A 16,998-nucleotide genomic window follows, 5' to 3' on the forward strand; every position below is an offset into this window, starting at 1 on the left:
GTTTTTACACCATCCATTAAGTGCTCAAACTCTTCCCTGTAATCTGTCTGCTCGTTGTTTGAGATCAGATCTACAACAGTGCTGCCGTAAGCAAACTTTAAAATGGAGTTAGGGCTGAATTTGGCCACACTGTGGTGCGTGTATAAGGAGTTCAGTAGAGGGCTGAGTATGTAGAGGCTCTAGTGTTGAGGATTATTATGGAGGAGGTGTTGTCACCTATTCTTACTGGTTATAGTTCATGGATTAGGAAGTCAAGGATCCAATTACAGAGTGGGGCAGCCAAGACTTCACTGACAGGGTTTGGAAGTTGAGTTTAAGCAAGAAGAATTATATGTCAACAGTAGTTTATATGTCATTAGAATCACTACATTTATGAGAAATAGGAGTTCTTGTAAAGTTTAGGAACCTGGTCTGTGTTTCCTGTTAGCATGGTCTAAATGAAAAGTAAATTGGGAATTTTACATACTTTGATTAAACTTTTAATCTTTATGATGACTCTGAAAAAAGCAAGAATGATTTCCAGTCCGTTACCCAAGTGAGTCATAACAAAGACTCGCAAGGTTTTATTGCAGCACTCAATCTTGTGGTTATGCAATTTTCTAATATGCATCTGCACAGCAGGGAACATAGGCAAATAACTTGGATTAATAACGCTGAACTGTCTTGCTCTTCCTGAGTCCAGGGATAACAAATCCTTCTGCACCATTCCAGATTGGCACCCTAGCTGAGATAAAATCAGTATGCACAGAGGGAATCGAACCAGGGGTCAAAATAAAAACTTCTTTGAGGGTTAATTTTACATTCTTACTTACAAATTTATTCAATAATTCAGTAACACTGCAACAATACATTCTGTATTTGGGTTGATATATGAGGTTTTTTGGACACAGAGCAGCATTAGAAGAATTTATCAATATCCCCAATTATTATCAACCCTCCACTAAATTATACATAAGCATTAATTTCTTAGACATCGCCGTATTTAAATTGAAACAAGACAACAGGGATTTATTAGCAGCATGCTTTTTTTCTCAAAATAAGTAGCACTCACTTCCACACAGAAAAACGCATCACCCCAAACACATCACCTACAGAATGATGATATCACAACTAATGCATTTTCACCACAGACACACAAAACTGGAATATTTTAACCAGGCAGTATCTACCTTTTTGACTGCATCCCAGAGTTAATCCAGTGTTCACTAAATAGCATCCACAACATTTTCCCCCACATATTAGCTCATGAATATATGTAGAGTAAAGCTAGAAACTCCACATTCACTTGCACAGCTTTTATTACCACAGTGTTTTCTAATTTTCTTGGCCCCTAGTTAGCTGAGTACGATATTGTTGATGGATTAAAACTGTTCTCTTCAACAGCCCCAAACCCCATCGCGTCAGAGTGCTCATCTCTCTGCACAGCTTCCTTCTCCCTTTTCTCTTTGCAGTCTTCCAAACTGCTCCTCTTGGATCTTCCTTATCCCCTTCCCTTGCAACCTTCTCTTCCTCCTCACTTACAGCCTCCCTTCCACATTCCTCTTGCAGCCTTTCTACCCCTTTATAGACTCATTACTCTCCTTTTAGCCTCCCATTCTCCCTCTTTTGCAACCTCTACCTTTTTACCCTCACCTCACAGCCTTCCTCTCCCCCTTCCCCACACATTCTCTCTGTGCCCTCTCAACTTGGAGCCTCCTACCTCCCTTTCACACCCTTCCCTCATAGCCTTCACCTTTGCTTCCAGCCTCCCCTCACCACACACTGCTCTGGCCCAGTGACTATTTGTGATGACTCTGAAAATAGCAAGCTTGATTTCCAGTACATTATCCCAGTGAGTCATAACAAAGACTTGCAAGGTATTTTCTGCATCCAACAATGAACCCCAACACTATTGTTGCTTTTCCAATCACAGGCCATATCTTTTGAATGCTTGAGGCTGATAAGTTCATGGGTGAGCTCATCAGCAGCGAGCCTGGGAGAAAAATAGCCTGTGATTGGAGGAGCAGTTGCTCAGAGACTCTGATCCATGGAGTCAAGGGAGAGGGGAGTCAGTGCGGGGAGTGAGGGAGGGAGGGGAGGTGACTTTTCCCTGGAGAGTGAATCTTCCCAGGAAACTTCACCCGTTACCCTGTGCATTTTGACCACCAACCAAACTTGACAGAGTCTGTGCACAACAGTACCACTCCAACAACGCAACCACTCATGAAGCCATCGTGGGAATGAGTTATGATATCCATAAATGCCCACTATGCATTCTTTGATTCTACTAGTGGGATCTGAGATGGTATCAAAGCATTGAACAAAATTGCTAATGAATATACTTGGTCTCCATCGAGAAGGCTACACAACTACAGACTGATAACTCCAACCCACCCAAAGAAACTGACTGATGAAAAAAATGATGTCATTGATTATTATTACACTGATATAAATTATATCTTTAAGTTACTGTAGCTTCAGTAAAATATTGGCTTACAAAAACTCTTAAGCTTTCTAAGAAGCAAAAGAAGAAATGTTTGCTGTTGACTTAAAAAATCTTTAAAAGGCTGATTTATGGCTGTGCTTCCTTCCCAATAGACAATTCAGATCATTGTACAGCACAGACATTCATAACAGCATGCTTGCCTGTTTTGAGGCATAAGTAAATATAATTCAAAACAAAACATCCTCATACTTAATTTGAAAAGTAAGGTGCTAATTTCTAAAATATCACCCATGGTTCTGCACTCACACTCTGAGTCAGAAGCTGGTGGCTTTAAGTTCGACTCAAGTCACTTAAACAAATGACCCAAGCTGACAGTTCAGTACAGCAGTCAGAATATACTCTGGTCTTAGAAATGACATCTCTCACCCCATCAAGTAGATTTAATACATCTCTTGATATTATTCAAAGAGAGAGCGTAGTATTTCTCAGTGAAACAGTTCTTTCTCCAGCATCACTAAAGAAAGAAATTATGTTATTGTTTATCTCGTGATTATTCATGAGGTCTTGGTATCTTCAAATTGTTTTCTGATCGTATAAATCATTCCATTTCAAAAGCACTTTGACTCTATCCGAATTGGGACATCCTGAAGTCATGAAAGGCATTCCAAGTTTGTTCTTGCTTGGAAGGAATGACTTGTAAACGTAGCGACAATGAAGCCTGCTTCCTCAAATATATTATAATAATGATATTCTCCTCAGATAACTTTGTTTTTCATTACTCAGTCCCTATCAATCACAACTGCTTAGTTTATGTCAAGACAGGAGAAAGTGAGGTCTGCAGATGCTGGAGATCAGAGCTGAAAATGTGTTGCTGGAAAAGCGCAGCAGGTCAGGCAGCATCCAAGGAACAGGAGATTCGACGTTTCGGGCATAAGCCCTTCTTCAGGATTCCTGAAGAATTTCCTGTTCCTTGGATGCTGCCTGACCTGCTGCGCTTATGTCAAGACAGGTCTGTCTGTTATATCAGTGCCAGTTGCTTGTAGCTAACATTGAACATGTGTCTGCAATCCTCATTGAAATGCCTTGGTTCTGTACTACAGCAATAACAAATATTCATTTAGCGGTTTTCACATAATGAAGTATCGCAAGGCTCTTCACTGGAGCATTATAAAACCAAGCATGATACCAAATGACTCATAAGGGGATATTAAGTGAGATGACCTAATGTCTTATCAAGCAGCTACATTTTAAGGACCGTCCTGTCAGAGGAAGTGAAGAGGACAGGCAGAGAGATAAAGGGAAGGAACTCAGCAATCAAGACCTAGGCAGCTGAAGGTGTGGCCCCAAGTGGCACCGCACTTGAAATCAGGAATGTTTAAGAGGCCAAAATTAGAGAAGCACAGATATCTGAGCATTGTGAGGTTGAAGAAGATTGCAGAAATTGAGAGAAGCAAGGCCATGGAAGGATTTGAAAATAAGCATGGGAATTTTAAAGTCATTTGAGTGATGGAAGCCAATGTAAGTCAGCAAGCATTGAAACACTGAGGAAACAGACTTACTTAGAACACAGGCAGCAGAAGATGGAATATAGGAGAGCAACCAGGAGTCAACTGGAACATTAAGTCGAGAAGGATTTAAGGCATTCAACAATGAATGAGCTGAAAGAGGCAATTGGGGTATGATAACAACACAAAAATAGGTGGCTTAATGATGGTATGCATGGGGTCAGAAGCTCAACTTATGATCCAATGTAACACCTAGGTTATGAACAGACTAATTGTCACAAATGTTACCAGGGAGAGGGGTGGAGGAAATAGCTAGGCAATGGAGTTTGGACAGGGAGTGAAAGCTATGGCTTCAGTCTTCCCCAAACTTAATAGGAGAAAAGTGATGCTCATCCAGGTCTGGCAGTTGGATAAACAGCTTGACATCACCACCTAGCAACAGTGGAGGAATCAAGTGGAGTAGTGGAGAAGAACAACTGGGAATCAACAGCTCCAGGTGCAAACTAACATTGTGTCTTTTAAATCTGTTACCAAGAGATAGCACGTAGGTTAGAGATTGGAGGGGGCCAAGGACAAATCGTAGGGGACACTAGAAGCAATGGTATAGGAAGGGAAGCCATAATAAGTGACTCTCTGCCTATGCTTCCAGAGATAAAAATAGAACCAGATGAAAGCAGTCCAACCCAGCTGAACAACAACAATGATGCTCTGAAGGAGGACGGTGTGATCAGTTGTGTCAAAGGCTATAGATAAGCTCAGAAGGATGAGGACGGAAGGTTTACTTTTCTCTTCGTCATCTAGGTTCTCATTTGTGAGTTTGATAAGAGTGTTTTTGACAGGGTGGCAGGTCAGAAACTGGACTAGACAGATTCAAGCAGAGATCCAGGTCAAATGGGAAGAACAGATTTAGAAGGTGACAACATGTTTGGAGAGGAACAGGAGCTTGGTGATGGATGGTAATTTACAAGGATGGTGGGGTCAAGGGTTTTGGTGGAGAAGGGTGATAACAGCAAATTTGAAGGAGAGAGGGTCAAGACTTGAAGAAATAGAACTGTTTACAATAGTGACTAACATGCAGACCAGGAGGGATGGTGGCATGACCACTAGTTCAGTGGGAAATGAAATGAGGGAATAGAAAGTGGGTCCTTTAAACAAGATGAGCTCAATGGGGACATGAGGGGTGATAGGAAAAAGACTACAAAAATATTCAAGTTCAGTTTTCAGGCCAATAATGTGAAGAATGGTGAACACATTTTATTGAGTAACCAGGCTGAAAATAGTAAATGTTCATCTGTGATTCAAAGTCACTAGCACTAAGTAATGAATATTTGGTGTAGATTCTGGATTACCAGGCCACCTCTATTACCTCACTATTTAGTGAGATATGGAATTATATTAAAATAGCACTTGCAGATCAATAATTTTTGCCTTGCAGTATGGAGAAAGCTTATGCAGTGATTGATTGGATGCTGAGGAGGGCACTGTGGTTACCAATGGGATCTCTGCCAAACTAATGGTTAGATAATGGATCGTGGGCATCTTCACAAAGCTCCTGACTGTATCTAAGCATCCGGTATAAAACTAAAGCTTGTTTAGCAATGTGAAGGTGGTTCTCTGCCATTTCCTCTGTCAGCAAACGATTTCACATAATCTTGTGGAATCCCTTTGTGTACCATTCTCACAGAAGTTATCTGTTTAAATAGGTTGGCTAACAATTCTGTTAAAATAACACTCATAGCAATTTTGTATGAACATATTCCACTGTGCCACAGGAACAGATTAAATCCCTCTGAGTTTACTTAAAAACTGTGCTCCCAGTACGCTAATTGAACAAGCCTGTCTCCACTGCCTAACTAATTGCAAGTTGGAGGATGGGCCATTCTAAAATGTTGGAAGTCTGCAATGAGCAATGTATTGTACATTGCTGAAGTGAAGCGTTGCCACTTAAAGGCCTCAAAATCTAATTGCTGTAAATGAGATCACATAGTTAATTGGATACCATTCTCTGAAATCCATAAAAAGCAGCAGGGAATCACAGGTGTTCTTTCTGTCTTGGTTTCTCGAGATTGATGGTATTGGTCAAGAGGTTTGATGTGTGAAGTGTGGCCTGTTTTGAATATATGTGCACAAACACATCTCACTTTTCTTGCCAAGCTATTGTCCCTGATAATAACAATGCTCCACAATATGTAGTTAAGCAATGCAGAGGACCCAGTTAATAATAGCACCCAGAGAGTTTGGGCAATGCAGATTAATTATGGCCAATAACACAAATAAAAGGCTTCGATTTTTTATTGGGCATAGAGTGCTGGGACATGGTGCTAAATCACATTTTTTTAATATTATAAAACTGATCTAAATTGCATAAGTTTTACATTTGTCAATACTTAAGTAACTTTGTCAAGCAGATTGAGTTTATGTTGTGAGGGAATTGTATTTAATTTTAGAGGACGTTCAATGCACACTGTCTCAAACATTGAAAGCCAAAATATTTCTCCCATATTATCTCAGTTTAATCTGCTCAACTAATCTGTCCTACCCAAACAGAACCTTGCCTCCTTCTGAGAGAAACTCATTCAGTCCCTTTGTTAAGCCTGAATCAATGTAATATGCTCCACGGTCCATTTCCTAAATTCAATGCGGAGGGCCAAGTTTTGGAAATTTGAAGTGAAGAGCGAACTTTGTGAGAAGATTGATAAAGGCGGCTGAGGATAAAACGCAGAGCATGAATCAAAAGGAGGAAAAATTAGAAAGAAAGAATCAGAAAGCAAATTCAGAAGGTGGAAGACACACATAAAACAGGAGTGTAGAAACAAAGTGTGAGACTGCCAAACAGAAAGGCAGAATTCTAAACACAAATGAACAAACAGTATGCGAACCTTGAAAAGGAAATAAGAAGCATACAGAAAGATAAGGAGGCAGGTTGTTATTGCAATGGAATGAAGAAAACAGGCAGATAAAAGTATCAAAAATGGACAGCAACTCAGAACTATCTAAAAATGAAAGAAACAATTAGTTGTTTGCTCTTTGCAATACAATCAATAAATCTGCACACAACACATCAGTAAGCAGTTATTTCGAGACTTTTCCGATATTTCAGGAATAGTGAATGAAAGCCTTCCAACACCCTCTCCTCTAGCCTGTCCCTACCTCACTAATGGATTTCCTGACTAATAAGAGTATAATTTTGTTAACATGAGTGGTTTTGCTCATAATCATAAAAGGAACATGCCAAAGCTAAAAATGTACTTTTGAAAATGCCACATCTTGGCATCAAATCTCCTTTAAAATTTAAGGCTAACCATGCAGCCCAGCCAAGTCCCATGCTTTACCCAATACCCACCATAAGTACACACCCACCCCTCTTCTGCTCCCAAGAGTATCTCGAACTACAGTTAAAGGCTTTAAGGGATATTACTTACCCACAGAGGAAATATCTGTGAAATGATCTTCTCCCTCCTCAGCATTAATCAGGTCATTCTTACTCTTTTTCGTTGTTGCTCTTTTTAAAACTGTGTAAACAACCAAGTGTGACTGCATTATCAATCTGCCTAGCACCATCTTAATCTTACAAGATTCTCAATCTTAATCTCAAGATCTTTCTAAATCAGAGATTTGTGCAGTTTTGGATTTTCCAATTGATGATTAATTGTCAGTCTAGCAGTTAATTGAGGCAAATAAAATCACATTAGATGACATTACCAGTCACCCTCTATAGTTCAGTATTGCTAACTGGAGGAGCAATTCCCTCGTTTATCTTATAAAACATAGTCAGATTCATTTATTCATTATCAGAGACTAAATCTAGTTCTTGTCAGTTGCATACAGAGCTGCCTGCAAAAGCTTTCCAACACATTTCTCTATTCCTACACAGACTTCCAGCCCAGTTAATTTTTAGATCAATCTAGGAACTTTAGTCTTGCTACCAACAAAACCAATGATTTATCATGCAAAAAACAGACGACAAGTGGTGATGATTCATTTTTTTTTCAGAAGATGCCTTTAAGTTCACAGAAAGCAGAAAAGGTACAATTCTATTCTTCACTTTAACATTCCCTATATTCCAACCTCGAAGGCTGACTGTGAAGATGAAGTGTTCAAATCAATACAAAGGTCTCAGTTCTTAAAATGTAGAATTGGGCAGACAGTGTAATTAACTTTCAAGGGATAAGATTTTGCTAAAGGGACAGATTTCAGCATGAAACAAACAATAAACTAAATAATGGCCTTCTCTTACAACCCAGAGCCCCAAACTTTTGGAATAATGCTGCTGGATCATCTCAATTGTTCAAAGTTTGTGAGAAGATTTGTAGCTTGGGTGCTCATTGTTGTGGTTCTATTCGCCGAGCTGGGAATTTGTGTTGCAAACGTTTTGTCCCCTTTCTAGGTGACATCTTCAGTGCTTGGGAGCCTCCTGTGAAGCGCTTCTGTGCTGATTCCTCCGGCATTTATAGTGGTTTGAATCTGCCGCTTCCGGTTGGCAGTTGCTGTCCGCTGCAGTGGCCAGTATTTAGGGTCTAGGTCGATGTGTCTGTTGATAGAATTTGTGGATGAGTGCCATGCCTCTAGGAATTCCCTGGCTGTTCTCTGTTTGGCCTGCCCTATAATAGTGGTGTTGTCCCAATCGAAACGACACGACCAGCTATCCCTAGTAGCCATACACTCAGATGACAAACAACATGAATTTGATTGGGACAACACCATTATTATAGGGCAGGCCAAACAGAGAACAGCCAGGGAATTCCTAGAGGCATGGCACTCATCCACAAATTCTATCAACAGACACATCGACCTAGACCCTATATACTGGCCACTGCAGCGGACAGCAACTGACAACCGGAAGCAGCAGATTCAAACCAGTATAAATGCCGGAGGAATCAGCACAGAAGCGCTTCACAGGAGGCTCCCAAAAACTGAAGATGTCACCTAGAAAGGGGACGAAACATTTGCAACAAAAACTCCCAGCTCGGCGAACAGAATCATATCGATTGTTTTTGTGCTGTACATCTGTTTTATTAATTGGTGACATTTCTCTTACATTCTTAAGAATTATAACAAAGCAAATATTTCACAACCCTCTCACCTCAAATTCACTCAAGTTGTTGCTTTTCAGCTGAACAGAATGTGTGATTCTCTTATAATGTAGTATGATTATTTGCCTCTAGTGACAATAAATGTCTTATATATATACACACATAAGTTCAAATTTGCTTTACCAGAACTACATCATTAATAAGAATGGTAATATTCTTGAATAACATAAATTAATCTTCATCACTGCCTTCTCTGGAGCACTGGATTAATATTGGCAGGTCAGTTGAAGTAAGATCATGATTGGAAGATCATGTCAGAGTCAGAGTGGAGGTATTGTTCCTGATATTGCGCTGATTCAGCAGGAACCTAGATTATCTAAATATCAATTATCCGAATATCAGATTATCTGAAGGAGAATTCAAGGTCCCGATAGAAATATTACATCAAAGAGGTGTTTCCAACACTGATCGTGTTTACAATGATTAAAAACAAATTTGGCTTAATGAAATGCTGCCAAGAACAGTCCTGGATATCAATGAGAGCCCAGGCACCGTCTCCAAATGACTGACCTCCCATCCTCTCTCTCTCCCCACACTTTCCCTGGGGTTCTACACAGAGGGTGTGGTGTGCCACTGCCCAGTGTCCTGACTGGGGAGCGGACTTAGCAAGTGCTCGCTGTGTCAATCCCATTGAACTGATTGTGGTGGGGCGCGGGGAGCTTGAGCAATGCTGCAGGTCCCTTACACACAACTGTGTGTCTACTCAGAAGTAAACCCTGAGACAGAGAGAGGGAGCAAGGCGGGCACAGCAAGGAAAAAGGAAACCTCCAAAAACTCCGAGCCCCAGAGGAGAGGTATTGAATCCATTAACTGAATAATCAATTATCCGGACGAAATAGTGCCTGCTCATCTCGTTCAAATAATCGAGGTTCCTCTATTCACATATATAAATGCAGCTGAATGCAAGTCAAGTAGCAAACCACTGTTTAAAACTTAAGGGATGTAATGAGCATTTTGTTATTAAAATATCCCTAATTGATGTCAACATTCATTAATCAAATAGTAGTTTGATGGCTTCTCAGTGGATTTGTTAATAATGCCATACAGTGTGGATCACACTGATCCTGGAAGTTTCAGACTTGATCCTTGGTCTTGTTAAATGATCTGATATTGGCTAAAGAAGCAGAAAGAACTCCAAACTTTGTGTCAGAGACAGGCAGGTGAACCTTAGTCAGACAATACTCCAACTCTGATTGCTATCCAGTCATACTGCTGGAAATATTTTGGAAAGTGTGGATTCAGCTTGTGATACCAACTAACCAGCACCCACCCCCAACCCCAACCTCAACCCCAACAGCCCCCTCATCATTCCCACTAACCAATCAACTCTGAAGTTCAGTATCTAGTATCACAGCTAAACACCATGGCTACTGCTGGAATGCCACAGCAAGACTACACACATTAGGGACAACTAAATGTTCCAGGTCTCCAGGAGCAACATGTTTCATGTTATTGGGAAAGGTATTTTGATCAATAAATGTCTGTAAAAGGTTGTATGTACATAGCATTTATATTAAAACAGTGGGCGGCATGGTGGCACAGTGGTTAGCACTGCTGCCTCACAGCGCCAGAGACCTGGGTTCAATTCCTGCCTCAGGCGACTGACTGTGTGGAGTTTGCACATTCTCCCCGTGTCTGCGTGGGTTTGCTTCGGTTTCTTCCCATAATTCAAAAATGTGCACGTTAGGTGAACTGGCCATGCTAAATTACCCGTAGTGTTAGGTGTAGGGGAATGGGCCTGGGTGGGTTGTGCGTCTGTGTGGACTTGTTGGGCCGAAGGGCCTGTTTCCACACTGTGCGCAATCTAATCTAATATAAGACTTAAATAATCCAGAATCCTTTAAATCACACGTTCTTTACTCATCATGCTATAATTCACAAAATATACACATACCATCCAAAGCGCACTTGTCCTCTGCATTCTTGTCCTCTTCTGCCAACATGACCTCCTCTAAAACAATATACAAGAAAAGAAGACTGAAACATGTAATATTTTTAATGTCAATGTGACCAACAGGGAACTTCCCAATCGATGTATTGAATCTACAGGTGATTTTATGCATTCTTGCTTTTCACTGTGGTTCTGATTCATGTGACTGAATACAAATGGAAATCAATTAAACAACTGTTGTACTTAAAATTACAGCACTCAGTTTAGCAAATGAAGCAGACACTTTCTATCTGTTCCCATTAACTTGAGCAATTGGTACCATTAACAATAATGTTTGAGCCCTTCTTATCCTATTGTGATTTTTGCACATTTGGCGACATAAATTTCAGTGTGCAAAATAGCTAAGCAGAACTTCAACATGCCTAATACTCTTATTTTATACAAACTCTATATTTTGAGTTACTGTTCCCAAAAAATCTATTTTGTTCCATGTATATGATGGAATCTGGATCACATTTAATAATGCAGATCTGGAATTCAGATAGTCCTTTATCACGCATATACATTGAAATTAGATTGTGAATGCTGTCTCTGTATTTTAACTGAGGGAGTGAGACACTCATGGATTAGTTATGGGTTGATCGGAGAGCTTGAACAACTTTTCATTCCCAGGCTTATGACACTGCCATGTATTTAAATGCAATATTTAGGAATGAACTTTGCAGTCAGCAATGAAGCAATAGATTTCACTACGACTTGAAGAAAGCTGACCAAAAGGTCTAGTGGTCTCCATGGTATAGAATACCCCTCATCCAATAACACCTTAAATTTAACATCAAGTGAAGGAAATCTATGTGATCCAAATTATGCAAGCAACCAATCGTAGTGAAGAATTCTCGTCAACAGCATACCAGGAATTGCTTCGCACAATTTTGAATTTAAATTTTCTGGTGGTGAAACAAGTTATTAGGATTGGTTTAAGATGATCATGAACAATTTTTAAAAGATATGGCGTGAAAGTGGTAGAACCATTGGCTGGTCTAAATCCTGTTTGATCAAATTGAGGGTTCTGCTGTGGATCTCCAACTGAGCCGGATCATTAACATCCTGCCTGTGGATTGCTTGGCCAATTCAGCAAGTTATGTCAATGATCACAACGCAGCACCATGAGAACAGAAATCACAAACCTTTGGGAAACACCTTTTGACATTGAACAGGTTTACTGTCAATATGTGAAGTTGCGCTGGAACTGAGAAAAACAGCTCAACAAAGTGGCCTGTCAATACGAATAAGTCTTTGTATTTTTGTCTCCAGAATGGTTTTGAACAAAGATGAGTTACTTTTAATGTCGGTTTCCAGGTTAGAAAAAAAACAAGAGCTGAGTCAATAAGTGGTGAAAAGATGCTAATGAGGTATCTTTCATGATGTTTCCCCACAGACTGTGAATAAACAGTTATCGTGTCATCAGTGTGCTCTGTGGACTGGCTCCTTTTCTGCCAGCTTTTCACTGTTACCAGTAGATTCATTGGGTTATTGCTCCCTCCTATCAGAGGACACACTAACTGCTGATAAATTATTAATGTTCTTAACTCATAATTAAATATTTTTGGATAAAATTACATATGATTCTGGATTCTTCTTTCTGCATAAAAGGGAAAACAAACTGGGAAAAGAATGGAATTGGTTAAGTGTTCATAGTTATTTATAACTCAAGATTTGCCTTGCTTTATCTTCTTTCCTCTCCTTTAAATCTTCACATGACAGAAATCCAGCATCCTACAGTTTGCATGCTGTACACTTAAGGTCTCCATATCTGTGGAGCATCGGACTAATGTAACACTGATTGGTCACTGAGATTCCTGTAGACAATGAGTTAGATTTTCTGAGGACTGGAAATTAGACTCAGATTGACACTCTGATTCTCCATTGTTATGTTAAGACAGAGTTCTGCATTTGTGACAGGAGATTCTAATCAGGGCCCTTTCTGAAAAGCAGAGCAGGGTTTTCACAATGCAGGATAGTCAGGTGAAGGCAAATCATGCTGCCTTTCTCACAGCAGTCAGTTGATGTATCCTGTGATTTAAGTGTGCAGCGTCAGAGGCAGGCACTTTGACAGCTCCTGTGAAACAAGTAAACTAAATGTGAGGTTAGAGTGCCAGGAAGGTAGGGTGCCAGGGAGCCAGGTGGGTAGGAGACCAGGAAGTGATGGAGTGTTTATGGTGGGAAGGGATGGGTGAGAGCCAGTGGTTCTGGCCAGGTGGTTGGGGCGGTGGTGGGGAAAGCAGTTCTATGGCAGGTACCAAGGACTTGAGTTGGGTCCTCAGAAGGAAGGGTGTGTCAGGTCTTATGACAATGTCTTAGGTCCCCGGGGGAAGACGGTGAGTGTCAGGTCTGGGGGGGGGGGGGGTGAGGGGCGGAGAAGGTTCTCTATGTACGGCTTGTGTCCATTTCAGCAATGGATAAGAAGGGGGACCAGGGGACGGGGTGGGGGTTGTCTGGTCCTATGTGGAGAGGTGTGATGTTGGGTCAAAGAGAGGTGAGGGATCCAGCACTTGGGAGATGTAAGGGATCTGAGGAAGTTGTTATTGAAGGTGTGTGAGCCAAGTTACAGTTCAGTTAAATAGTTACTGCGTAGTTTAATGCTTTCTAAGTGCAGCGGAACCCTTCAAATTCTCCAAGTTAAATGGATACCTTTGGAGGGTTCCAAGCACAGGGAAATTGCTGACAGGATCTTTCCTTTCCTGGGTAATTCCCTACAGTCTGCTATCATGGAGACTATGTAAAGATCTTGTGCAGAATGCCCATTTTAATAATATACAAACAACATCAATTGAAAAATCAAGATGTGATGCTGTAATTTAAAATAAAAATTGAATGAACTGTAAATGCTGTAAATTAATTAACAGCTATTCACCCTCGTAGCTAGATAAATATATCCACTACTTTGTCTGTCTTCTCTCTATTTGCGCTCTATCCCCACCTATTGGTTACTCCCTACCCCCATCTCCTGCATATAAACTGACATTTTCCCAGCCACCACCAGTTCTAAGGATGGGTCACCGGACCCGAAACGTTCTCTGATTTCTCTTCACAGATGCTGCCAGACCTGCGGAGTTTTTTCCAGCAACTTCTTTTTCCATTTCTGTAATCTAAAATGTTGGGTATTCACATTTTCTCAAAGAATCGAACAGCCCGACTTGGTACTTGCCAGATTTACCTGCTATGTGAATCCAACGCAGGTATCTGTTGAATTCTTGCTCTATCTGTTGTTGTCGCCTTAATTTTAGAAATGCACGCCTGTTCTCCACCCTTTCTCGTTCTTTAGCAAACTCCCTGCAAGGTAAAAGCAGATTTGTTTGTTCGTGCCTCGTGGTACAAAAATGTGTTATTGAGCAACACTTTACATTGCAAAACGTTGTGTGAGTGACAATGGTTAGGCTTCAGCTGACCGCCGCAAGGTTTTGAACAAAAATCTGTTGCTTTTCATGTTGGATTCAAATTTATTCAAATTCAAATCAATAAGTGGGTAAGATGCTTGAATGATGTTTCTCTGAAGACTGCAATGATGCAATTTGTCAATCGAACTGCACCAGTCACATGAATACTATGGCGGCAAAAGCAGGTCAGAGGCTGGAAAGTCTGCAGTGAGTAACTCAGACTCCTCCAAACCTGTCCAACATCTCCAAAGCGCAAGCCAGGATTTGGATGGAATAGTCTGTTGTCAGGAAGCCTGTAGCTTCAACAACACTCAAGATGCTCGCTTCCATCCAGGACAAAGTAGCCCACCTGCTTAGCATGCATTCCATCACCTTCAATGCCCAGTGCCCTCACCACTGAGTCACAGTGACAATAGTGTGTACCATTTACAGGACACACTTCAGCAACTCATGAATGTTCCTTCAAGCTCATCTTCCAACCCAACAACCACGAACATCAAGGACAAGAGTTAGGGTTAGGGACCCCATCACTTGCAAGGTCCCCTCCAAGTGATCCACCATCCTAACTTGGAAATATATTGCCTTTCATTCATTGTCACAGGTCAAAGTCCTGGCACTCTCTCCCTAACAGGTGTGCATGGTTCAAGAAAGCAGCTCATCAACACCATCTCAAGAGCAATTAGGGATGGGCCAAACATGGTGACCGAGGAAGTAACGCTCACGGCCCATGGTGAACAAATAAAAAATATTGAAATTCTCACAAGGCAGGATGAATTTAATATGTCATTTTTGTTGGTCTTTAAAGTCTGATATTATTTACTTGCCTCCTTGTTGTGCTGGCAACGATTATCCCCACTTATCCTTTTTCAGTGAGGAAAATATCAGATCATTCTCTGCAGAGATTGCTAACAATATTGCACAGGTTTTTTTCACATACTCCTCTGTCTGGCACTTAATTGATGACAGCAAACACTTCAACAATAATCAATGAGCTGATAGCGTAATACTAACAATGTAATATTGAATCTCCCAAGCAATCCAATACCCTTTCTATGTGTTTTAATACAATTTTATGATGGACAGTTTTATGAATAGTTAAAATTCAGGTAACATTAAATCTTTTGCTCAAAGCAATGTTGAGTATTATTGTTCAAAATTTTGAATGTTAACTGTAACAGCGATTTCTTTTGTAAGAATTCACCTTAAATTTTTTGAAAGTTCATGAAACAAAACACTTTTAGGAAGTGCTATCTGACACAAATATGTTTCACATACAGCTGGAAACAGAGATTGAGTTAGCATTTTGAATTCAAAATGACTCTTCTTGAAGTGAAAACGTCATTGGTTTTATCGAAAAAGATGGAGCAGAGCAAGTTGAACAGAAGGGAAAGATTAGAGGGTGAGGGAGATTAGATACCACTTGTTTCACAGATTAAAAGGAAAGCAAACAGTAATGGTTGTAGAGAAAGTAGATGGATCCAGAGTAGGTGTTAATAACAGAACATAGGTCAGGTCTGCTGAAAGCAGGACCGTAAAGACAAAACGCTGATGGGGTGGGAAATCAAAATTGAGGACAGAGTTCAGACTTTAAGGCTGTGAAACTCAATGGTGAATCTAGAAGACTGTAAATTACTCATGAGGAAACTTAGGTGCTATTCCTCCAGCTTGTGTGGGCTTCCCTGAGATGTTGCAGTTGGTCTCGGACAGAAACGTGAGTGTGAGGGCAAGGTGGTGCACTGAAATGGTGGGATCATGCCTGCGGCCTAAGTGGAAATGTTCTGCAAAGCGACCACCAGTTTGAGGTTGATCTTCCTATTGTGGAGGTCACCATAATGTGGGCAGCGAACACAATAGCCTAGATAAAAAGCGCAGTGGGAAGAAGATAATATGGCAAGTGTCACAACTCTTACGATTGCAATGGGAAGATATTATGGGAGAGGATAAGGTGTTCAAGATGATAGAGGACTGGAGAAGGGTGTCACACAGGAAATAATCCCTCTGAATGCTGACAAAGGAGGATAAGATGTGTTTTGTGGTAGCAGTACATTGTTTGAGAGGAAAAGACATCAAATAATTGTTCCATTTATACAAATCACAGAGCATCCCACTGAGACAACTGAAGTATTAAGTAATCCAAGCTAAGTGGAGCTGAATTGAACAAATCAAAAGTAGTCTAATATGAAATTGATGCACCATGAATCACAGATTGATTTTGTTTCTATCATTTTAAAATGTTGGAGCGATCCCTACTTGTAGAGCTTTTAGTTGAAGAATAAATGAGTGAGGAAAGGAAATATTAATCTTGTCTCTATATATGAACATCAGAAGGTTGTATGGTCAAAGCATAAAAACACCCAGCTCTTGAGAAAGCACTTATGAAATTATAACCAAAGGCTTGCAGCATCAAGATGAAGTCTAAAAGGCGCATACATTATCTAAGAACATGTCCTACATATTCCAGCACAGTCCAAGGCTCTAACACAGTGTCAGAGTAGATCCTGCCCTGCATTAACTTCACCAGATGTGACACCGTCAAGCAGAGGGCATGAAGCAGGAGGTACCATAAGAAAGCATTCTGGTAGATATCCAGAACCTGGGAATTATGTGCATGGTATTTAATAGAAATTGATGAGCAATTCACTCATTA

The 16,998-nt window shown here is 40.5% G+C and overlaps 1 protein-coding gene across 1 annotated transcript in view; it reads right to left on the reverse strand.

Annotated features, from left to right (window-relative positions):
- Positions 1-16,998, reverse strand: part of cacna1ba (calcium channel, voltage-dependent, N type, alpha 1B subunit, a) — a 600,961-nt gene that overhangs the window by 184,113 nt on the left and 399,850 nt on the right. The window contains exons 9-11 of the mRNA XM_060841327.1: positions 14,132-14,247; positions 10,918-10,974; positions 7,353-7,442 (exon numbers count right to left, since the gene is read on the reverse strand). Of these exons, the coding sequence (XP_060697310.1) occupies positions 7,353-7,442; positions 10,918-10,974; positions 14,132-14,247 (263 nt within the window). The remainder of the gene's footprint in view (positions 1-7,352; positions 7,443-10,917; positions 10,975-14,131; positions 14,248-16,998) is intronic.

Source organism: Hemiscyllium ocellatum, chromosome 21 (assembly GCF_020745735.1).
Source record: "Hemiscyllium ocellatum isolate sHemOce1 chromosome 21, sHemOce1.pat.X.cur, whole genome shotgun sequence".
NCBI classification, from domain to species: Eukaryota; Metazoa; Chordata; class Chondrichthyes; order Orectolobiformes; family Hemiscylliidae; genus Hemiscyllium; species Hemiscyllium ocellatum.